This window comes from Acomys russatus, chromosome 14 (genome assembly GCF_903995435.1).
Source record: "Acomys russatus chromosome 14, mAcoRus1.1, whole genome shotgun sequence".
NCBI classification, from domain to species: Eukaryota; Metazoa; Chordata; class Mammalia; order Rodentia; family Muridae; genus Acomys; species Acomys russatus.
Window position 1 is genome coordinate 50,972,222 of NC_067150.1, and position 25,062 is coordinate 50,997,283.

General features: G+C 42.0%; 2 protein-coding genes and 1 non-coding gene across 3 annotated transcripts in view; 2 read left to right on the forward strand and 1 right to left on the reverse strand.

Moving 5' to 3' along the window:
* Window positions 1–1,005: 1,005 nt before the first annotated feature.
* Window positions 1,006–15,413, reverse strand: Senp8 (SUMO peptidase family member, NEDD8 specific). Its single transcript, XM_051156588.1, has 2 exons — window positions 15,283–15,413; window positions 1,006–2,482 (listed from the first exon to the last, which is right to left on the reverse strand). The coding sequence occupies exon 2, from the start codon at window positions 2,444–2,446 to the stop codon at window positions 1,781–1,783; it is 666 nt and encodes a 221-aa protein (XP_051012545.1). The 5' UTR covers window positions 2,447–2,482; window positions 15,283–15,413; the 3' UTR covers window positions 1,006–1,780.
* LOC127198848 (U6 spliceosomal RNA) lies at window positions 8,255–8,359 on the forward strand. The gene has a single exon (XR_007831886.1). It is a non-coding gene; the product is annotated as a U6 spliceosomal RNA (small nuclear RNA).
* A 474-nt stretch (window positions 15,414–15,887) lies between the features above and the next one.
* Myo9a (myosin IXA) overlaps window positions 15,888–25,062 on the forward strand; it is a 171,134-nt gene continuing 161,959 nt past the window's right edge. The window contains exon 1 of the mRNA XM_051156589.1: window positions 15,888–16,095. The gene's annotated coding sequence lies outside the window, so the exon portion shown is untranslated. The remainder of the gene's footprint in view (window positions 16,096–25,062) is intronic.

The window sequence follows — 25,062 nt, forward strand, 5'->3', positions numbered from 1 at the left end:
CCTTTCAGCAGGAGACAGTCTGATATTTACGCAAACAAGCACGATTTGCATGATCGATAAGACAACCTTCCCCAGAGAAGGCGGACTCTGATGGTCTGGATCAGCTGCCTAAGTCAATAGTCACTGAAATGACACAGTTCTGTGGCCTTTATCAGCACTGGTGACCTAGCAGCAGCAGCCGGGGTCCCTGTGCTTGCTGGCCCTGCAGTTCCCATCTACGGCTCATTACCAATTTCTAACTTTTCCTGCCTCCTATCTTTCATAAAGTCTTTCAGTTTGAGATACATTAACTTGAAATGGAATTTTTTTTTTTTTTTAAACTTGTTTCAGATCCTATTTACCGAAACCAGCTCATGCAGCCTGTGCTTTTACACTTTTACCATCTTCCCCTTCCTGGCTCCAGGGAACTGAGTAACTAGCTCCGTGGCTGCTGACTGGAGCGGTCATTTTGGGTCATGAAGGCTGGGGTCAGGGTGAGAGTGGAGAAGTAGCTGGAGTCGGTTTCAGTGGGTGAATCACAGCTGTGGTTTTTACATCCCATGTGCATTACGAATTGTCACCAGGGAACTAATCAATGTATGTGTCCAACTTTTTGTGTAAATTATTTGTGATCACTTAAAAAAAAAAAAACTTTATCAATAGCTCTGTGGGGACAGTATTTCCTTTTAGCCTTGGTTCCACATTTAAAATTATAGTGTCTACATTATGAATTAAGTTTGAGAAAAGTGAATTTTCTTCCTTTATATTTAAAAAATAAACTGCCTCTGTTTCAGATCACTGATAGTCTGGAGATTACCATGCCATACTGAAAACAGTTCCTCCAGATTAGCGTAAAAGCTACACTACCAAAAGGAGAAACATGTCTGAAGTAACAGCGAGTCTTGGTTAGCTATCATCTGTGAGCTTTAGAACAAAGCATGGTAGATATCATGAGGGAATATGCGCGCACTTAAAGAAAAAGTCATTATCAATCTTAGAGTGGCTGATTTACCCAACCACTGAGCAGACCAAGAGACACAGCACACCCCAGTGGGTTTTTTGTTTTTGTTTTTTAACTGCAAGTTGGAATTGAGACCAGGGCTTCTGGCACACCACATCAGGCACTTTACCTCAATGTTATGTCCCCAGCCCACAGCCACTTATTTTAATGAAGTTTCCCCTTTCTTAAAGCATTTCTTTCTTTCTGTTTCTTTTCTTTTTTCCGAGACAGCATTTCTCCGTGTAACAACAGCTCTGCCTGGCTGTCTTGGACTCGCTTTAAACATTTCTGAAAGCATCATCAGATGAAGATGAGCTAAAATCATCTTTATTAAATACTTGCAGATGGGAAAGCCTTTGCATGAGAGAACACCTAGTTTTTATGATACAAAGGCCATAAATGGAGTTAGGTCAGAATCCATTTCCAGTCAGACACCTCTCACCATGGCTGTGCTACAAGATTTTGGTTCTTCTGCTGTTTTCTTCACACATGTCTTTAGATTTCATGTTATTGGTTTGCTTTATTACATCGCTTCTTCTTTGGGATAAGCCAATGAGGAAGAGAGACACTGTGTAACGAGTGGTTTTTAAAAAGGGGTTGGTAGAGAAGGTCAAGACGTTTCCCAGAACACACTGCTCTCCTCAGGGCTAAAGTGAAACTTCCCATTCAGATAATGCAGAGGATGACATTCTTTCAAAATAACAAAGCAGCAGGGAAAGTAAACTTTCATCTACTAGTGTTTTTCCCTCAGGCACTGAGGCTGCCACCACAGGGAAAGGCGGAAAGAGGAGACCTCAAGCATCACAAGCGGTCTTCAGTAGCTGCTGTTTTTTTTTTAGCAAGTCTGGCAATTAGATCTTTCCATTCTCCCCTCTTCTTTGTGATGTAAGGCGGGGTGAGCAGCTGCAGTGGGGACTCCGGCTGCCGTCTAAAGAGGCTCTGACACAAGGCCTCAGTGTTACATATCACGTACATCCCACAGTCATAGCTGTTCTGCTGAGCTGGCGCTTTCTCTTCCACAAAGGCCAGTTTGTCCCCTTTGCTCCCTAAGAACGCCTTCAGTTTCCCTGCTACCTGCTTTGCATGGATTGAGTTGCTTCTGCTATGGGAATCATAATGAAAGAAGCTATTTTTATCCTGGAGATAAACCAACAAACTCCAGTGGGTACCTCCAGCTGCCTGGTTGGAATTATCATTGATGGCTAAAAATACAACTCTTTTGTGGGGAAGATCCAGGGGTTCAAGAAACATGGCAATCTCTGCAGGGCTGCTGGTGCACTTAATGAACTGGGTGACTTCAGGGCTGATGAAGCACACATGGTCCGAGCAATCATGAAACTGACTATTAGCAAAGTATTCAAAGGCAAACCCAATAATATGGTCATTGAGCCAGCTTGGAGGGTCCAATAGTGAGACGTCTGACTGTCTCAGTAGACTGTCCATGTAACTCAAGACCACAGGGTCCATCCTGTGTTGAGCAGGGCTTCTCAGAAACTGCAGAAGCTGAAGGAGAGTCAGAAGACAGTATTTATTGTGGAGCATGACACTGGGTTATAAACAGTACAACTCTTACAGGATTGTGGGAAATATGATGTATAATTATAAAGTTTTTAATCGATAATTTCCACCAATGCTGACATCATAAAACACTAAAGCCAGGTAACCCCAGCACTCTGAGTTTGAGGCCAGCCTGGTTTGTTTACAAATCAAGTTCCAGGACAGCCAGGGATACACAGAAACTGTTTTGAAAAACCAAACCAAATAAATAACAAAACAAAACAAGCAAAAGCACACTGAAGAAACTTTAGCTTATATACTGGATGTGAACACAGAATGAAAATGAAAAATTTCAAAGACAATATAGAATTTTAATATTATATTTAAATGTAAAGATTGGTTAAAATTATAGCTGACGTTTTTACCAACATTCCACAGAAGTAAACACATTTTAACTCTAATAAACATGCATAGCCAGGTGTGGCGGTGCATGCCTGTAATCCCTACATTTAGGAAGGAGAGGCAGGAGGCTCAGGAGTTCATGGTTGCTTTAGCAACAGAGAGAGTCTGACTGAGGTCTACTGTCTAGATAACAGCATCAAACATAGATTCTGCCTCAATACACACGATACCAACAACAAATTACTTTTAGATTAACAATGAATTCAAAGAGTCCTGAAGAAAAAAATGGTTATAATTGCCAAAGGAAATAGTTTCATCACAGTAACTTTAAACAGGTAAGATAAAATCTTTATTCTTCCTTTCATAATAGAAAGTGACATTGGTGATGGCTGCAGTTAAAAAGTGTGGGAATGGCTGGGTGGTGGTGGCGGATGCCTTTAATCCCAGCACTTGGGAGGCAGAGGCAGGCGGATCACTGCGAGTTCAAGGCCAGCCTGGTCTACAAAGCAAGTCTAGGACAGCCAAGGCTGCACAGAGAAACCCTGTCTCAAAAAACCAAAAATAAGAAAAATAAAAAAATAAAAAAAATGTGGGAATGTCAAGAACAGAAACCAAATGTGAGCCTTTCCTAACCCTGCCCAGCTTTATGCATGAGTGATGCTTTTGCTTATTTCACATCTTTACATTTCAAGGGATGGGATAAAGAGTATGTAATTAGCCGGGCATAGTGGCAGACGCTGGTAACCTCAGCACTCAGGAGGCAGAGGCAGGCGGATCTCTGTGAGCTCCAGGACAGCCTGGTCTCCAAAGTGAGTCCAGGACAGCCAAAGCTACACAGAGAAACCCTGTCTTGAAAAACAAAAACAAAAATAAAACAAAAAAGATCATCAGAGAGTTTACTTATTTGAGACAGGCTCTCACTATGTAGACTAGGCCTGCTTTGAACTCAAATCAATTTGCCTCTGCCTCTGCTTCTTGAGTGCTGGGATTAAAGGCGTGCATCAAATAAGCCCAGAACTTAAAAGAGTTAAAACAGTAGTACACATAACAGTCATGCTATCAACTAGATGACACCATGGATACAACCAGAAAATCCAACTAGCATTACAAACCAATCATAGCAAACGAGGGCAGGAGACAAACACCGTTCACGTTCACTTGTTTAAGTAGCAGGTTGGCGAACCTAGAGGAAACCCAGACAAGGTGTCTCAAGGATTAACATGCCTGTGATTAGCCAAGGCATTAGCCAAGGCAGATCAATGTGAGTTCGAGGCCAGCCTAGTCTACAAAGTGAGTTCAGGACAGCCAAGGCTACACAGAGAAACCCTGTCTCGGAAAAAAAGAATTCTTGAGACAACTTCTCAAAAGTAACCCTGGCTGGTCTGAAACTTGCTACGTAGATCAGGGTGGCCTGATATTTATGGCAGCCCTCCTTCATTGGCCTTTCAAGTACAAAATAAGTGTTTATTAAAAGAGATTAACAGCATCAGGTACACGCCTTTAATCCCAGCCCTTGGAAGGCAGGTGGATTAGATTGCTGTGAATTTGAGGCCAGCCTGGTCTACAAAGGAAGTAGCTAAGGCTACACAGAGAAACCCTGTCTCCAAAAACCAAAACCAACAAAACAAAACAAAACAAGCTAACTGGGGGCGGGGGGGAGAGAAGGAAGAAGAAGAAGAAGAAAGAATAACTAGAGTTCAGACAAACTGGAGTCAGGAGTAGAGTTAACGAGGCATAGAGCACATTGGTTACGGATGAGCTTCAAAGTTGGCTCTAAGCTTCTTGGCAGCTAACTAGAGAGTTAAATATTCACAACGTCCATAAGGTAACAACATTCTTTTTTGTTTGTTTGTTTTATCTTTGTTCTTTTTTTATTTTTTATTTTTTAAATTTTTAACTTTTTTTTGAGACTGGGTTTCTCTGTGTAGCCTTGGCTGTCCTGGATTCACTTTGTAGACCAGGCTGGCCTTGAACTCACATTGATCTGCCTGCCTCTGACTCCCAAGTGCTGGGACTAAAGGATGTACCGCCACTGCCTGGCTGTTTGGCTAGTAACAGCATTTTTTTTATTAACATCTAATAGTTTTGTTATGTGTTTTGAGACAGGGTCTAACACTGTAACCCAGCATGGCCTGGAACTTGCTATGCAGCCCATGTTGGCTGCAAACTCACAGTCACCCTGCCTCAGCTGCCCGAGAGTTGGGATTATTAGCATGAGCTGCTACTTCAGGCTTTACTTTCATAAAAGAAAACGTTATACCATAATTTGTCTGTTCCACACCATCTTTATGACAGATGTAAAAGTTCAAATAAGATTGTAAAAAAAAAATGATCCTTTTAACATTAAGCCTGACAACAAAGGATACTGGTCAGTTTGTCAAGTACAACTTATAGAGGCTAAGTACTTGGACTTGATATAAAGATATCTTACTGTAAAGGGGAGTGGCTAGTTACATGCGTCAAGCCAGGCTTCCTGGACACATGGCTCTTTTTACATCAGCAGTTCTCAACCTGTGGGTTGCAGCTCCTTTGGTTTATCAGATATCCTGCATATCAGGTATTATTACAATTCATAACAGTAGCAAAATTACAGTTGTGAAGTAGCATGAAAATACTTTTATGGTTGGGGTCCCCACAACAAGAGGAGCTGTTTAAAGGGTTGTAGCATTAGGAAGGTTGAGCACCGCTGCTTTATAACATCAATAACTACAGCATAGGGGCGAATGGCAGGATGCACAACTTGGCAAACACCTGAGCTGTCTGTTAGCTCTCTACGACCCCCATCTAAATAGCCAGTTAGGGTTATAAATAAGCCTGTAAGAAAAGTACTCAAATAGACAGTGTGCTTCACCGTGGAGGAAGTGACTACAAGACTTCACATGGTGTTCAGTCGGTCACCACTTACCATCTAATAATCCTCTAAGCTGCATCTGTCTACCCTCCATCGATTCCCACTGTCCCTTCACAGTTAAAGGCAGTTTTTCTATTTATTTACTACCTTATTGGTTTGTTGAGGCAAAGTTTCATGTAGCCTAAGATGGTCCCAAACTTAAGCTGATCTTCCTGCCTGAGTCTCCTCAGTGAACAGACATACCCAGTGAAGCTTGTATTTTATTCAAATAGTTTTTGTGGTCTGGGGATTAGCTCAATAGCATAGCATTTGCCTAGCATGTGTCTGATCCCCAGCACCAAAAAACGGGGGAAAGTTTTGTGTTTTATCTGAGTTTAAGACACCCAGTATGAAGGATGGAAAGATGATTCAGCACTTTGGAGCACTTACTGCTCTACGGAGGCCTGGAGTGCAGCTCCCAGCACACACACTAGGAAGCTCACACGTGTCCTTAACTCTAGGGATCTGATGCGTACTTCTCTGCACCTGTGCACACACACTCAGACACACACACACACTTTTGTTAAAAATCAAGTATGTAGAGCAAAGATTGACTTGATTTCATACAGAATGACTGTGATAGTTCAACTCCCTGAATTCTAATGAAAATACAACAAAACTAGGCTTACGCCAAACTATTCTAGCCAAGAATAAAACAAAAAGTAAACTCTAAACTTTCAACATAAACACTTAAAGATTGGGTTCTGTAATCTATCAGCTGTGTAATCATACATAAATCACTTTTATTAAGCCACAATTTCCTCTTCTGTAAAGTGAAACTATTGATACACAACTTTTATCATAGGGTAGTTGACAGTGCAAAATGAAGAAATAAGTAAGACAAAAATTATAATGTAAGGTATTCCTAGATATCAATTATGCCATTAAATTTTTTATAATCAGAGGATGAGAAGATATTTAAAAAATAACATTTGAAAATAATTTGATGTTTGCAAGTATTAGAAGATTATATCTAAGCTGGGCATGGTGGCTCATGCCTTTAAACCCAGCCAGCACTTGGGTTTAAAGGCAGAGGCAGAGACAGGCTGATGCTGTGAGTTCGAGGCCAGCCTGGTCTACAAAGTGAGTCCAGGACAGCCAAGGCTACACAGAGAAACCCTGTCTTAAAAAACAAAAACAAACAAACAGGAAGATTAGGTTTAGCCAGGTTGCACGTCTTTAATCCCAGCACTCAGGAGGCAAAGGCAGGCACATCTCTTGAGTTTGAGGCCAGCTTGGTCTACAGAGTAGTTTCAGGACACCTAGGGCTACACAGAGAAACCCTGTTTCCAAAACCAACCCAAACCAAAAGCCTCAAGCTTTTTATTTTTGGTTTCCTTTTCCCCTAGTTAGATATTTTCTCTTAATGGAAGCCTAAGCCATTGGAGATTTGCATAAGGTGTTAGGTAAAAATTATCATCAAGTTCTACATTAACTCTCAAGGACAGAGATTAGATTTTATTCATTCACATATTTTAATGCCTCACAAACTGGAGAGATTTAATAAGTGGATATTTTACCTCAGTAAAATAAAGAAATCTATTTTTAAAATTTCTTAGAAACTCAAAATCATTGAAAGGAAAAAAAAATTTTTTTTGTTTGGCTGTTTTTTGTTTTTGTTTTTGTTTTTTTTTTTTTTGCCCTGAGACAGGGTTTTTCTGTGTAACAGCCCTGCTTGTCCTGGAACTCACTCTGTAGACCAGGCTGCCTCTGAACTGAGAGATCTGCCTGTCTGAGTGCGGGGATTAAAGGCATGCACCACCATGTCTAGCCTCACTCTTATTTAAAAACATTTAAAATTCTATTCATTCCTTAGTGTGTGTTTGGGGTTATACATATCACAGCATGCATGTGGAAGCCAGAGGAAGACAACTTTTGGTAGTTGGTTTCTCCTTTCCATCAAATGAGACTCGGGGATTAAACTCGGTCAGGCTTGGAGGCAGTGGTTCTATCTACTGAGCCATCTTGCCTGTCCCTTGGTTATGCTTTGGCCCCGGGATATAGTCCAGACGATCCTTTGGAATTTATTCTACAACTAAGGCTTTGCATTTGCTGTTTCATAACTAGAAATAGCTATCAATAGCTAACATACCATGGGCCAGTTTAGGCCTGGTGGTCCAGACCTATAATCTCTGATGCTTGTTAACTGGGGCTAGAGGTAAATTAAAGGCTTGCCTATATTATAGAGAATTCAAGGGTTAAGCCTAGACTGTTTAGCAATGTAAATTAATTTTATGTAGCCATTTTATGTAGTTATAGGCTTCTTAGAATATAAAAAATAAATGCAAGAACAATTACATTTAAGACAGTAAGATTAAGCAGTAAGACAACTTTTTTGTGTGTGGTATATATTAGTGTTTGTGTGTGTGTTGTTCATGTCTGGGTGTGTGTGTGTGTGTATGTGTGTATGTGTAGGCAGAGGACAGAGGTCAATGCTGGGTGTTTGCCTCAATGGCTTGCCACCTGTTTTTGAGAAAGTGAACCTGGTGCTCGCTTCGGCAGCACATATACTAAAATTGGAACGATAGAGAAGATTAGCATGGCCCCTGCGCAAGGATGACATGCAAATTCGTGAAGCGTTCCATATTTTTAGTTACCAAGAAGAGACTTGATATTCTAAGAGCATATATAGGGGGAGGAGGTCTCCCTCAATCACAGACATAGGGGAGGGGAGAAGGGGAAAGTGGGAGGGAGGGAGGAATGGGAGGAAATAGGGGAAGGGCTAACAATCGAGATGTAATATGAATAAACTAATAAAAAAATGTAAAAAAAAAAAGGAAAGTGAACCTGGAGCTCGCTGACAGATTGGCTGGCTAGCAAGAACTAGAGATGCTGTTGACTTTTTACCAAATGGTGGACTACAGTGTACACCACCATTCCTGCTGTGTTACATTGCTGCTGGGGATTTGAACTCAAGTGTTTGTGTTTCTGTGGCAGATGCCTTACTGAGCCCTCTCTCCAGCCCAAGTCGAATTCTTAATCAGCTTGAGAATGTAAACTGGTCTGTAAGGGTGACAAAGAAGATAAAATTGGACTTTAAATGACTAAATATAAGTTCTGCAGCTGCTGGGCGTGGCAGCATATGCCTATAATTCTAGCACCGCGGATGCCCAGGCAGGAGGGTCATGAGTTCAGCTCTAGCTGGGGTTTATGGGGACTCATTAGCTCCCAAAAAACTTCTTAAAAAGTTTCAACTGGGGGGGAAAAAAGGTGGTGTACATCTTTATTCCCAGCACTCAGGAGGCAGAGGCAGGCGGATCTCTGTGAGTTCAAGGCCAGCCTGGTCTACAAAGCGAGTCCAGCCAGGGCTACACAGAGAACCCCAATGTTCTAAAAGTATTACTTATCTTAGTCACCTTTTATTTGCTGTGATGAGATGCTATGAGCAGAATTAATTTAGGGTATAGTTTAAGAGCATCAAAGTCCACGACTGTCATGGCAGGGAGCACGGCAGCAGGCTGAGCAGCACAGTGCTGGAGCAGCAGCTGAGAGCTGACACACAACCACAGGCAGAGAGAGAGAGAGTGAACAGGCAACAGAATTGGCTTCTTAGACCTCAAAGCCTACCCTGAATGCACACCTGCCCCAATGGGGCCACATTTTCTAACTCTTCCCAAACAGTTTTACCAACAGGGGACCAAGTATTCAAATATATGAGTCTCTGGGGGACAATTCTCATTCAAACCAATACAACAGTAAATAATCTTATTCTTGTAGAAGAGGCCTTCTTATATAAGTAAAACAAAATTCAAGAGCATAAAGCACGAGAATGACAGAAATACTTGCAAAAAATAAAAATGTAGCCAAAATTAATCTTCAAATCAAGTGACAAAGACAGAAAATATCTGGTATATATAAAATTATGTATCTGCAATGTCCATAAGAAAATAGTTCCTAAAACAGAAAAATGAAAAGTCAGAAATTTGAAAAAGAGATCTGAGTTATAAAGATTCAATAAACAACAAATAAAATTAAGAAAACACCAGAGCCAGGTGTGGTGACACAGGCCTTTAATCCCAGCACTCGGGAGGCAGAGGCAGGCGGGTCGCTGTGAGTTCGAGGCCAGCCTGGTCTACAAAGTGAGTCGAGGACAGCCAAGGCTACACAGAGAAACTTTGTCTCGAAACAAACAAAAAACCCAAAAAGAAAGGAAAAAAAAAAAAAAAAAAGAAAGAAAGCCGGGCAATGGTGGCCCAAGCCTTTAATCCCAGAATTTAGGAGGCAGAAATAGGCAGATCACTGTGAGTTTGAGGCCAGCCTGGTCTACAAAGCGAGTCCAGGACAGCCAAGGCTACAGAGAAAACTTGTCTTGAAAAAACAAAAGGAACCAAAACCAAAACCATACCAAACAAAACAAACAAACAAACAAAAAAACAAAAAACAAAACAAAACAAAACAAAACAAAAAAAGAAAGAAAGAAAGAAAGAAAAAGAAAACACCAGAAGACTTTCACTTTTCATCACTGAAGAGAATGGTGTTAGAAAACAGGGGCAAGACCAGGCACAGTGGCAGCACTCCAAGGGAGACAAAGGCAGGTGGATCTTTGTGAGTTCTAGGCTAGCCTGGTCTACAGAGTGAGTTCCAGAACAGCCAAGGCTACAGAGAAACCCTGTCTCAAAAAACCTACCAATACAGAACAACAATTTTTTTTTCTTTTTTCTTTTTTGGTGAGAAAAGGAGGTAAGGCTAGAGGTCTCCACGCCTCTGATTTGGAGGAACTGCGTTTATCAGAGCACGCTGAGAGGCTTTTATTCATTGGCCATCAGAGAAGGTAGGACTAAAAGTTTTGAACCTATAATGCAGATTCTCAAGATAATAGCTATAATTGAGACAACTGAGGGTTTCTCAGTGTCCAGAGTATGATACAGTACCTTTATAACAGATAATTATGGAAGAGGTAGTCATTTAATTGGAAGTTAAAGAAAGGTCTGTATGGAGATTTTCTGTAATAAAATTCTTAAAAAGCTTCACTAGCTTTTAGTGTTATTTACAATGTCAGATAGTCTTGTTCTCACTCCTCCCGCCCCACAAAGGGGACAGAGAGCGGGACCTCACCCTACAGAGCTTGAGTTCTTAGTTTGTATTGAACAGAAAGTCAACGCAGGCTACTTACATAAAGAAGATCACCTCTCACAGAACCTGGCTTTGGCCGCTCAGGAACTCTGCTCATTCTGACTAGTGGCACTGAAACCCTACATTCACGTTTTGGCTACACTTAAGAAGCACATTATTTGGGCACTCACTGGGATTTGAGCACCAAGTTGGTACACTGAATGGTGTCTGAAGGAGATAGGTTGTCTGGGCCTCGAGGATCTTTTTGTTAGAGTTTTATTCATTTTAGGGGTTGAAAGGATTGGCAAGAGGAGAAGTGTTCCCCCATCTGAGTAATGACCAGGTTTGACCCTGCTTCGCTTCTGAAATCAGATGAGATCTGGTCTGTGGAGGGTATGGCTGCACACAACAAACAGGCGTCCTGACGTCAAGTCCAAAATGAGCAACATGTACAGATGCAGTGTGACCACAAAGCTGTGATGCCTTGGAGCGCGTGGTCAGGTCACCGCTCCACAGCAGCACCAACAATACTGAAGAACTAGTCAGACTGAAGGCCAGGCCATAGGAGATACGGGCTGATCTATACTGGGGATGTCCTTTTTTCCAATCTAGGTTTTGTTTTGTTTCTTTCCTTCCTTCCTTCTTCCTATCTGGTTTTTGTTTGTTTGAGACAGAGTCTTACTGTGTAGCCTGGGCCAGCCTTAAGCTCTCTGGGATCCTGCAACTTTACCGTCTTAGTGCTGAAAATACACATGATATTCAAGCCAGGCATGGGGGCACACCCCTGGGATCCAACCTGGGCTACAAAGAGACTCCAGGACACCCAAGGCTACACAGAGAAACCGTCTTGGAAAAAAAGAAAAAGAAAAAGAAACAAACAAACAAAAACCCAAAACGGTCAATACTCTATTGAGCTGCAAGTGTCAATTCGACTTTTCAGAATTAGTTCATAAGCTAGTTCCTTCATTTCCACGCAACTCCTACCCAGACAGGGCCCTGACATTCATCCCTGGCTGCCTTCAACTTGCTTTGTAGATCAGGCTGGCCTGGAATGTAGACCTCCTACTGTCTTTGCTTCCTCAGTGCCGGAGCCACCACACCCAGCTCTATCTGCCCCTTTTGACCTAGGGATTATTCTGCATTAATTTTTTTCAAATAGAACTGTAATCATATTCTTTCAGACTTTACCATCTCATTATCTTCCAGATGAAGCAACGTTACAGCTTGGCATACATAATTACAACAGTATCTCCAGTTACCTTCCTGAATTATTTTCTAGAATTGCAGTTGCATATATGCACCCAAAGGGTTATTGCTAATGAGGGTTCTGGCTATTAGGGAACAGAAAAGTTATCGGTTTCCTATACTCACTTCAACCTATCATCTTTCCAATCTCAGATCTAATGTTTCATATTCTTGCTTAAAACTATTACACTAGGGTATTTTGAAACTGGGGATTCATAGAAGAGAGGTGATTAAAACTTAAGGGTTCAAAGACCATGGTCTGGGTAAAAACAAAACAAAAAACCCTTTATTTTCAATTCATCCGGGCTCAAATTTAGCATTTTCTTCAATAATTGTAGGCAATCGCGGTAGTATTAGCAGTCTGTTTTTGTCACTAAAAATCTGACATTTTCACATCATATTAAAGTTGTTGCAGGTATCTCAATATAATTTATACTCATTACTTCTTTGACATTATATAATTAGGCCTGTTGCTACATGCTACTTAATGCATAAAGAAGCCCATCTGTAACTAACTACATATTTTAAGGTGCTTAACTACTTCACATTGCTGTCTTACTTCTATACATTCTACTGTATGCATTTAAGTCAATTTTCTGAGGTCAGATTGACAGACCAAACTGCCAAAGGGATCTAGACTGTAAGGGGTTAAGAGATATTTTCCATTTATATTTATACATTGCTTAAAGTAGGTAAGTATTGTAACATGGGATTCAAGGCTCCTCATAAAATGTTAACACATTTTTATCACCTTCATCTTTTCCCCACCCCTACTCTTCACTGTATGCTCTAGCCTTATGAGACAACATTCTTATCTGGAGGCAGATAGACAGGTTTTTTTTTTGGTTGACTCTAGTTAATATAGAGCAGCCATGCTTTCTTGGGGTTTATCTCATACAGCTCTTTTCTGGCAAATGAAGTATTCTTTGTTTAAAAGCCTGTTTCCCCCAATACTGTGCAACTGTAAGAAGGCTGTGCTTTACACATCTTTTATATCTTGTTCTTAAATTAATAAGTGAGCAAGACACTTAGAATTATCAATGCACAGGAATGTCTTGGGGGATGGTTCTTGAGCTCTGAGACTGGACATACAGCTTAAAAGGCGCGGTCACTAGGAAGAGAAGGGCCTGTAACGGAGGCACATCTGATTAGGGTTGGGGGTGGGAAGTAAAACTGGTGCCCAGTGCAGAGAGGATCTGAAAGTTTAAGCTCTGCTTAGGCTACAGGAGAAATTCAAGGTATGCCTAGGCAAGGCGGTGAGCCCGTTGCAAAAATCAAAAGTAACACCAAAAAGCAGAAAGAGGCTGGGGACATAGTTTGGTGGTAGAGCAACGCCGAGCATGCACGGGGCACTAGGCACAAACTTGCTGCCTGCACCTCCCTGTCCTCCCAGGCTCACAGAATTGTCTTGACTGGAAAGGCAGTAGTGGCTTCCCTTTTCTCAGTTCCTAGAGCAGTTATTTAATTCTTTTTTCTTTTGTTTTTGTTTTTGTTTTTTTGAGACAGGGTTTCTCTGTGTAGCCTTGGCTGTCCTGAACTCACTTGGTAGACCAGGCTGGCCTCGAACTCACAGCGATCCACCTGCCTCTGCCTCCCGAGTGCTGGGATTAAAGGCGTGGGCCAACACACCCGGCTCTAATTCTTTTAATATTCTGCTCAAGCTTCTCATTTCATCTTCCACTCTTTGTGGTCAAAGGATTCCAATTTTAAGGTTACAAAAATCAACATTCTCAACTTCTTGTCTGTTCCCAGCTCTCATCACTCCCTTCTGTGTCGTTTCATGGTACTCTACCTTTGTCATTAGTCATGTGGTGAGCTATAGATTATGGGGGGAGGGAGGGCAATAGTTTTACTTAAAAAAAAAAAAGCATCCCAGGTGAATCTAGCGGACAGGCTCATGTTCTACTGCTGTTATTTTCTGCCCTTCCCCACCCTCTTCAGTCATTTGCTCTTACATTCTATGTCACCTCCCACCCTCCCCCTTACTCTATTTTTTTTTTTTTTTTTGAGACAGGGTTTCACTGTGTATTCTCCACTAGCCTGAAACTCCCTATGCACACCAGGCTGGTTTGCCTCTGCACCCAAATGGTAGGGATTGAACATGTGTTCCATCACAACTGCGCCCCACCCCCCATTTTTTTTTAAATCGCCTCAAACTGGCTTCCCATTTGGCAATCTAACTGTCTCATTGTTCCAGGAGCTGGGATTACAGGCCAGCCAACCCAGGTAATATGTCATCTTTAAAAACAGCCTTTGCACCTACATTTGGTTCATCTCTTTCACTCCTTTTGTAAGTTTTTCCTTGCGATCAAGATTTTACCAGGTACTCCAGGTTGGCCGCAAACTTGCCAGTCTGGTTGCTTTAAACGATGGTTACTAGGTATATATGGCAATTCTCTTGCATTTTATTCTTCTGGGTCACTGTCACATGCTTTTATACCGCCCATTCTCTGCGTCTCCCATTTTTCTCTGACTCGTTACAGCCCACTGCGTTTCTAGAACAATTCTTGTTCTCTTTCTCTCTCTCTTATTTATTTACCGATTGGTTGCTTTAAATAGGGCCCCTCTATGTAGCCCTGGCTTTCCTGGAACTTACTTTGTAGACAAGGCTAGCCTCAAATTTACAGAGATCTAGCTGCCTCTGCCTCCCACGTCAGTGGGAAGGGGAGGGAAAGATGGAATGTGAGGGCAGGGGAAAGGAGAGAAGAGAGAAGGATGAGGGAGGGGAAACTGGCCTTGGCCCCCATTTTAATCTTACTTTCAAGACAAGCTGACTCTTAGCAGTATATGTGCTAATACAAGTTCCCGACAGGCCTGAACGTCTTCCGGGAGAAGTCCGCTTCTGCAATCACGGACCTCTAGTTTGCGTTCACATCATCCCGTGTTGTTTTACTGTGTTACCATTGAGGATTCTTTGTTTCCTACATCACAGCGCTTCGAAAAGCTGAGATTATTTCCCTTCCTTCTGATATCCTGGGATTTACAGCATAGAAACAATTCAGTGAAGTCTATGGAATGAATGGAAAGAAATACTTGGACACGGGGGCGGGGACGACGGGGGGGAGGGGCGTGCGTGTGTGGAAAAGGGGCGGCGCTGAGAATCCAGCCGCAGAACGGGGAAAGGGGCTCGGGTACGCTATAGAGTCTGCGTGGCGCGCAAAGCGACCCACTGCTTCCACAAACTGAGACAAACCCAAGTAGGGAGGAGGCTTCTTACCTATTCCTCAGGCCTCACCAAACCCAACCAGCCTTCAGGGATCTCTGTGCTGGCCGGAAAGCGAGACCTAAGGTCGCAAACCCAGAGGTTTGCCTCTCCAGCCTTACGACGTCTCCATCGGGTAGTAGTAGAGAGAAAACGTAATACGGAGGTCTCAGCGCGGCCGTAAAGTGAGGAAGGGAAGCGGGGAAGGCGGGGCCAACTCGGAGGTGGAGGAAACGGGGCGTGTCCGCGCAAGCGCACGCGGCACGCCCCAGCGGCGTCACGTGCGGAGGCGGGGCCGGGAGGGGCCGTCCCGGGCTTGGCTGCGGGGGGCGTGGGAGGTAAGTGCGCGCGCGCCTGCTCGGCTGCTGCCGGCGAGTCGCGCGGGGCGGAGCCGCGTGAGCGGGATCGGGGGCGCGCGGGCCCAAGCGGACCGGGGACGCGGAGGCAGTTGGCGGTGGCCGGCGGAAAGTGTCGGCAGGACCGGGAGGGACTGTGGCGGAGATACCGGTCCCACGGGCAGAAGCGGAGACCGGGGGTTGAGGCGGCCGTTCCAACGCGTGCTCTCTGGGCGGGGTGCGGCGGGCGGGGGGGGGGGATGTGCCTGCCCAGGCCGGGCGGAGTCTCTCTGACAGGGCGGGGGATGCGCGGACGCCGCTCGCGGGGACCCTGAGGCTGCTGGGCCCACCCTCGCGGAACCGTGGACCCCCCCACCCCAGCGGGCGTCGGCCTCTGCCGTTTTCCCTCCGGCCCAACCCTGGAAACCGAGGGTGGGAAACGGCTACCGCCAAAGAGGAAGGGGCTGTGGCGGCCACCGCGGCGGAGCCCGAGGTAAGACCCGCCCCGGCACCCAGCGGCCCTGCCGCCCGGCCTGGCCCGGCCCACGTCTCCCGCTCGGCTCTTTGGCTCCCGGAGGGCTGCCCCGCCCCGCCCCGGCGGAGACGCCCCGCGAGCAGCTCTGCCCCTAAAGCCTCGCGAACGCTGGTGTATGGCCCGGATTCTCCCCCCCCCCCCGGACCTCCCAAATCTCTACTCCCTCATACCTTTCACTGGCCAAGACACCAGCGGCCGCGGGGATTCTGTCACTGGCCCCCTTCCACCTCCCGCTTAGAACCCCTTAGACTCTCTTAGGACTCCGACCCGGGCCTCTGGACACCGTTACGTCTGAGCGGATCCCAGTCTCCCCGGGAGCCAAGGCCACTACTGCTTCCTAATCCATTGCGACGCCCCAGATCTTTGGATCTCTTAAGAATTATTGCTACCCCCAGCCTTTCTAAGGACCCTCTTGGAGCTTACTTCCAGTCGGGTTTGCTAGCTTCAAACCGCCCCCCCCCCCCGCCCCATTCAAGCTTTCAGATAGTCAGATAGCTCCAATGTCATGATGCTCCTAACCTAGTCGGTTTCTTGGTCAGCCCTTCAAATTACCATCAGAGTTTTGGATTTCCCCATGCTCTGGTGTAGCTTCTCTAGAAGACTTCTCAAGCAAGCCTTGTTCTCTCTCTCTCTCTCTCTCCCTCCCCCCCCCCCCCCATCAGGATCCTTTCTTTGGTTGGAAAGAAATTTCCAGGAAAACTTGACTTTCTTTATTTTTTTTTTAAAAACTTAGTCCAGTGTATTCACTCCAGTGTATTTTAAGGGGTCAGACTGAGACCCATGTTTGGAACCTTTGGGCTGGCCGCTGAAAGGAAAGAGAGGGAAGCTTGTGAAAGCCCAGAGAGGGAGAGGGTGTGTGCCATTACGAGGTCGAACAGCTTGCTCCTCATTTTGTCTCTTCAGTAGGACGAAAGAACCAGTCTAAATCTGACACTTTCGGGACTTCTGTAAGGATTAAGTTGCGTTACACCAATGAAGTCTTTATATATAGTACATAGCTCACCTCTTCATAGATCTGTACAGATGCATAGGTTTTAACTAGAGGAATTTGGGCTTACTGTTTATGAACTTGTTAGAAAAACAGGATTTATAGTTGTTTTTAATCCCTGAAGACTGATGTCATTTTAGAAATTTTTACCGCCTAGTGCTGCTCCAAGGAGCAACTGTACATGTCGTTCAGTGTTGAAGCCATTCCTAACAGCTTTCTCAGTAGTAGTAAAATATTGCATAAAATGAAGTTGTACTCCTGAGATGACAAGGTGGACATGTTAAATGTATAATTTTAATGTTTATGCAAGGGTGAGGGATAATAAGATCTTTGTAGTTAGTACTTAAAGTTTTTTTTTTCCATTTTGTGTGTGCTCATGTGCATGTAACATAGGGAGAAAAATCAATTGGCATTATAGGTACTAATGAGACACAGTTTAGAAGTCAAAATGTTAAGAAAAATAATGTAGTAAAAAGTTTCTCGTCTCCAGTCTCCAGCCACTCATTTTCTATTTTTCAGCTTCTGTAAATTGTATGGATCATATTTCCAGCATTTACAAGCTTATATCTACTTAATATTCTTTTTTAAAAATATATTTTGTTGATTTATTCATATTACATCTCAATTGTTATCCCATTTCTTGTACCCTCCCATTCCTCTTTCCCTCCCGTTTCCCCTTACTCCCCTCCCCTATGATTGTGACTGAGAGGGTCCTCTACTTATATTAAGATACACAAACTACACGCAAGTGATTTTGTTTTAACATAATACTGCTAAATCCTAGAGATCATTCTGCAATAGTGTGCGTGGCTTACTGTCTGGATAGTAGTCTATTTTGATGGACTTGGATTTGTCTTCAGTCCTTTTCCGAAAATTGTTGCAAGCAATTTTAAATGTATCAGTTGTTATATGTATAGATGATTTTCATGATTTGAAAAACATTCTGATTCTTTGTATTGGACCTATACAAAGAAGTGTATCCAAAGTAAATTCTCATTGACTTTCTGAGCTACAACTCTGTGACTAGTTTTGATGGTAATTATGTTTATCAGATAAAGTATTGTAGGGTTTGAAATGAGGGACCAAACTGTTCAGATTTGCCTCTTTAGAAGTCACTTTAGAGCAGATTAAAAGTAGAATAAAGGCAAAGCCATGAATATATCAGAAGAGTGGTAATGGTTCTGAATTTGGGTGTTGGTGGTTAGTTGACTAGTCTCGGTGATTTGAGGGAAAGAGGATATAGAGAGGACAGAATTGTAGATAGTTTGCCACATGATGAAGATTTTTATTTTTTCATGGTATAGGGATAGGTTTTGTTGTGACATGTTAAATAAATTGCTATTGGGTACCTGAATTTGTGACTGAAATTCATTACATTAGGTTCTGTCTTAGTAGTAAAATTTGGAGGCAAAGAGGGAAACGATTTCAGGCAGAAACTCAATATTTGAAGCCCATAAAGAGTTTTTCAGAAGTTAGGTATTAGTAGTGAAAAATCGATCCAATGCATTACTTTTAGTGCTACTATTGCTGTTTTACAGGTGTATTTTTGTTTAGTAGAGCCTGTGTCTGCACGTGCGGATGTGCATGTGAATGCCTTGTTTGTGGAGGCTAGGAGAACATGTCAGAGACTCTGGTGAAGCTACAGCTAGAGGCCGTTGGGGCAGCTGGACACAAGTGCAGGGAACCGGACTAGGCTCCTCTGTAAGAGCAGGTTGAGCTCTTACCCTCTGAACAGTCTCTCCAGACCCACTGTCATTATTACTTTTTGTAACAGGGTCTCATGTTCCTCAGGCTAACTTCAAAACTCATTATGTAGCCCAGGCTGGCCCTGTACTCCCTAACTCTACCTTTGGGATGCTGGGATTGTATGAATGTGCTACCATGTCTGTTTAACACAGTGGTGGAGATTGAACCCAGAATCTTGGCCCAGTGGATCTTCTTGCCTCAGCTACCTAATGAGGTAGCCGGAGCTGCTAATGTGCATCATTATGCTCAGCTAAACTTACATGCTTTAAAAGAAACATAACTAAGGTTGAAAGTAGTAATATAAGCCCCATCTTTTCTAATCATTTGGAATCCTTTAGATATCTATTCAATCTTTAATATTTTCACAGAGGTACAAGAAATTTGAGAATAAGATTGGCTAAGACTATTAGGATTTTTTAATTTGAATGATTGAATTCTTCAGGTATATTAACAATTTAAAGAAAGGACTTTTTAGATGTTTTAAACTACATTAGCTTGAGTCAAGCATGACATTATAGATCTATAATTACATTACTCTGGAGGCTGAGGCAGGAGGATTGCTAGTAATTCGAGGCCAACTTGCCTATGTGGACTGTCTCAAAAAAGAACAAACATGCTCAAACAACAAAACATGCTCCCTGAATAACAAAACATCAACTTAAATGTATCCCACGACTACAGAGCCTGTCTAGAACTCTTGTCTTTGCCTTACACGTCTGTAAATTACTTGGTAGTAGACATCCACATTGTGTCACATTTCATAAGTGCTCTTAGTCCAAAAACACAGAACCCTCTCTTCGTCTCTTCCCTATGAAACCAGGAACAGAGCAGACAGAAACTGCAACTCTGTATTTATTTATTATTACTTTTTTCTTTTTTTTTTTTTAATTTTTTATTTTTAATTTTATTTTTTTTATTATTATTACTTTTTTCAAGACGGTGTTTCTCTGTGTAGGCTTCCTTTTGTCCTGGGCTCTCTGTAGACCAGGCTGGCCTCAAATTCACAGAGCTCTGCCTGCCTCTACCTCCAAACACTGGGATTACCAGCCACGGAGACTTGCTTTATCTTTTTTTTTTTTTTTAAAGATTTATTTATTTATTTATTATGTATACAACTGTCTGCATGTGTGCCTGTCTGCCAGAAGAGGGCACCAGATCACATTATAGATGGTTCTGAGCCACCATGTGGTTGCTGGGAATTGAACTCAGGACCTCTGGAAGAGCAGACAGTGTTCTTAACCTCTGAGCCATCTCTCCAGCCCTTGATTTCTTATCTCAACTAATGGGACCTTTCTATTCTGATCAAGTTTTCAGGAACCCATGAAAATCATTTTTACTCTGTCATACTACCAATATCTAGTTCGTCATTATATCATCTTCTTTATCATAATATTTCACATTTTTCTTTTTTCTTTTCTCCTGTATTCTCTTCTTTTTAAACAAACTCAAATGCCTTTTAGGCTTCTCTGATGCTTCCCAAGTGGTTTTGCTTTCTATCTTCTGCTGTTTATTTCACCATACTTTCTTTTATATTCTTTTTGCTGCTGCCAAAATAAGTGTTCTAAAATACTCTTAGGCTCTTTTCAGTTGCAATGAAGAGACTCAGGCTACATTAAAATTTTAGAGATGCTTTTGGAAAACAAACGTACATACAGAAGGGAACGCAGGAAAAAAAGAAACAAGCTGATTTCAAGAAGAAAAGGAACCTGTTAAATTAGAAGCAGGAGAAGACAGATTTCACTTTAATTTATGGCAGTAGTGTGGATAGGACCCATGGCCTTGTGCATGATAAGGTATCCCTCAGCTCCTGAGCCACACTCAAGACCTAGATTTTACTTTAGTTTATTTGCTGCATTATTATTAGTTTTTTTTTGTATACTTTTTTCTTTCTTTTTTAAATTTTTTTATTTCTTTTTTACTTAAAAAATTTCTTTTTATTTATTTTTTATTTACTTTTTTTCTTTTCTGCCTTATAGCTTCCATTTATTCCTTGTTTCTGCCTTTTGTAACTACCATGTCATTACCAAGCCAACACCTTGCTTCCTGGCTGCTATTGTTTAAACTTCAGATCTTGAGCAAACTCTTCTGCAGTCTAGGATTTATCCTCTCTTTCTCTTCGTTTTTTTGAGGCAGGGTCTCTCTGTCTAGCCCTGGATGTCCTGGACTCACTTTGTAAGTGAGGCTGGCCTCGAACTCACAGAGATCCACCTGCCTCTGCCTCCTGAGTGCTGGGATTGTAGGCAAGTGCCACCCCAGTCTAGGATTTTTAAAACTTTTTTTATTTGCCTGGCCAGTCTAGAATTTTTTTTTTTTTTTCAAATCTGAATGCTCACAAAACAGTTTCTTTGGCTCAGTTCTTTTGTTTGCCCCCACTCACTCCACAGCTTCCCAATGGCTGCTAGCAAGATGGAGTGACCATTCCTGACCATTTAGTATTAGTTGTGTAATATGTGTACATTTTGTGCACAAGGCAGAATCATGGTTAAAAGTATAGAGTAGGATGCAGGTTAGTTCCTATGGAGTGGGGTTGTAAGCATGGAAGGCAGCATCATTGAAATGGGTAATACAGATGCACATTTAATTGTCCTTCCAAGTGAAAGGTCTGCAGTGCTTTCAGGGTGAAGTCTAAACTGTAGCATGGCGAGTCACCTTCTCCAGCTTTGCTTGTTTAAGACAAAGTCTTTCTGTGTAGCCCTGGCTGTCCTGTAATTCACTATGTATACCAGGGCAGCTCAAAGTCTCAGAAATCTGCCTGCTTCTGCCTCCTAAGATCTGTTTTTTTTTTTTTTTTTTGAGACTGTCTTACTTTGTACACCAGGCTAGCCTTGAACATGGATCCGTCTTCCTATCTCAGCCTTCTGAGCTTTTCTTCCTTTGCTGTCTTCCTTGAATTCTTTAATACATTTTTACTGAATTTAGTTTCCTCGTCTTCATGCTCTGTTTCCTTTCAACCCTTTCCTTGCTTGGCTAGTTCCTATCTGACCTCCAGGATTCAGTTCAGGTGTATCTTTTCCAGGAAGCTTTCCTTTAACTCCTTCTGGATTAAAGTGTATGTTTTTTGTCTGTGACAGTCTTTTGTGAAAGTCACTTAATTACTTGTCTATTTTCCTTTCTATGTTTTACTTTCTTTGGTAAAGGGGATAGTGTAAGTAGTATATAGGAACATAGGCATTAGATTATAGATTCTATTTATTTACTGTGTGTATGCATGTCTGTGGGTCAGCATGGGCCTAGTGTAGGTCAGAGGACAACTTAAAGGAGCTAGTCATTTCTTTCCTTCTACCATGTAGGTTCCTAGGGTTAGAACTCAGGTCATCAGGCCCATCTTACCAGTCCATTTTCTTGTGTCTGTCTGTCTATATATCGATTTGAGACAGAGTTTTACTGTATGAGGCAAGCTAGCCTTGAAATCATAGCAATACTCCTATTTTAGTCTCTTATGTTAGAATTATAGTCGGGCATTTAAATACTGTAAATTTCCCATGAAATTTTAACATTCTGATAAAACCATTGTAAGTTAAAAATATATTTAACACAATCCTGGTTATACCTAGGTTAGTGACACAGTACTACTTTTGTAATACGAGAAAGTTCAACTGTTGTAAATTGTCTATCATCTGTGTAAAAAATGTACACAGATAATAAATGTACAGCTCAGTAAGTTTTCATCAAGTGTATGTATTTATGTAACTAGTACTCAGTGCCACAAAAAAGAATATCACTAGAATTTCTCAAGCTACCTTATGCCTTCTAATCTTAATCCATTTTATGGAGAGTTTAATTTTAAATGAGATTACTCTTAAAATATAGTTTTCTCTCTCGTTTGTGTGTGTGTGTGTGTGTGTGTGCGTGTGTGTTTTAAAGACTAGGTTTCTCTGTGTAGCCCTCTGCCTTTCCTGAAACTGGATTTATAGATCAGGCTGGCCTTGAATTCACAGGCCTGCCTCTGCTTTCCAAGTGCTGGAATTAAATTTTTTGCTTGTTTGTTTTTGAGCCAAGGTCTATTTGCCTCACTAACTTCCGAATACTGGGATTTTAGGTGTATTCTACCATACCCAGCTTTTAAATGTGTCTTTAAATAGACATGGTAGGTAGGAAATTGATTTTGTAGAGAGACCCTATATAACTTATGTAAACTAAAATCACGTTATACTAAAATTATAGAAGGTTTGTGTTTGGAAGGATTTGTTGGAGTAGAGTGGTATAAAAGATTAGATAAATTGAAGTGTATTTGGTGAAAGTGACCTATTTTGATGGTGAATATACTTAGAATAGGTATAGTAAACATGCAAAGAACTTTCAGAATTGGGTTTGGCATTTGGATTTTAATGTGAATTATGTTGCTGCATCATCCGGGAGAAGTGGGGTCATCCAGGAGGCAACTGGAGTGTAATTTTCCTCAGAGTGAGGAAAGGACTTGTCCTGTGTCATAGCTAAATTTGGAAAAACTTGTTTCTTTTTCACTACCAGCAATAATTGTTACTTTTCTTAAACCATAAGGTATATATAGTTCTTTGAATATGTAGGTATTCTTTTAAACATACTTTTTCCTTAGTTAGGCTTTTCTCTCTTAGTCTTAAAATCCATTTTATCTAATTAAAAGAATATGCTTTTTTTTTTTTTTTTTTTTTTTTTGAGACAGGTTTTTTTTTCTTTTTGGTTTTGGTTTCTCTGTGTAGCCCTGGCTATCATGGAACACACTCTGTAGACCAGGCTTGCCTTGAACTCAAAGAAATCTGCCTGCCTCTCTGCTGGGATTAAAGACATGGGCCACCACTTGCTGGGCTCTTTTAAAGATTTATTTAATTTTATGTATATGAATGTTCTATCTGCATGTACACTTGCATGCCAAAAGAGGGCATCAGATCACATTACAGATGGTTGTGAGCCACCATTGGTTGCTGGGAATTGAACTCAGGACTTCTGGAAGAGCAGCCAGTGATTGTAACCACTGAGCCATCTCTCCAGGCCCAGAATGTGGACTCTTAAACCTGGATTTTCAACAGATTTGTTTTCAAATTCCAGTCACATCACTTAAGAGCAAGTCACTGAACACAAGAGAGATTTAGGATGCTTATCTCTTGTACAGTGATAGTGTTTTTTCCTCACAAGGTTATTAAGGCTGTTTATAAGCTTCCTGGGTCATAGCAGTTGGGATTACAAGGGAATGTCACAGAGACTGGCTAGAGTTGAGTATGTAAAAGCTTTCTTCAGTTTAACTGTTTCCTGTAATGTTTAAGAATTTCATTAGGAACCCTGTCTTGAAAAACCAAAACCAAACCAAACCAAACCAAACCAAAACAAAAAAACAAACCACCACCACCACCAACAACAACCCCCCCCCAAAAAAAAAAACCCCAAGAATTTCATTAGGGCAAGGCTTGGTGCCCCACGCCTTTAATCCCAGCATTGGGGAGGCAGAGGCAGGTGGATCTCTGTGAGGTCAAGGCCAGCCTGGTCTACATAGAGTTCCAGGACAGCCAGGGCTACCCAGAGAAACCTTGTCCACAAAAGAATTTTATTAGGATAAGTGGCTAATCACACTTGCTATTTTTTGTTTTGTTTTTTTTGGTTTTTCGAGACAGGTTTCTCTGTGTAGCCTTGGCCATCCTGGACTCACTTTGTAGACCAGGCTGGCCTCAAACTCACAGCGATCCACCTGCCTCTGCCTCCCGAGTGCTGGGATTAAAGGCGTGCGCCACCACGCCCGGCTTATTTTTTGTTTTTTCATTTTTGTCAACAGAAGAATATAATAGGGTAATTGAAAAGCTGTCTTTCAATTACCATATTTTGCAGTTCAAAATATTTGAAAGAAATGTGTTGATTGGGTGGGCATGGTGCTATGTATTTCTAATCCTAGCACTTGGTAGATGGATTGCTATAAGTTTTGAGGTCAGCCTGGTCCAGGCCAGCCAGGGCTATTTTGAAGTGAGATTCCTGCTAAAACTGGGGCTTTCTTTTCTTGTGTTATCTCAGTATAAAGGATTAATGGATATTAGGGTATATTTTGGATGAGGTATCATTACAGGATGTGTTCAGTTTGGCAATGCCAGACATTCCTTAAATCATTGACAGATTTTAGTACTATTGCTGTTTGTAGTGTGTTAAGTATTTGTTTAAAATTTGCTTACTTTATTGATCATCTGATAGTGGGCTGAGTAATCTCTGTTTGCTTTTTTTTTTTTTTTTTT

Bases quoted from the DNA above. Each gene is read 5' to 3' on its own strand.
- Senp8 (XM_051156588.1), bottom strand. From the start codon at position 2,446: ATGGACCCTGTGGTCTTGAGTTACATGGACAGTCTACTGAGACAGTCA.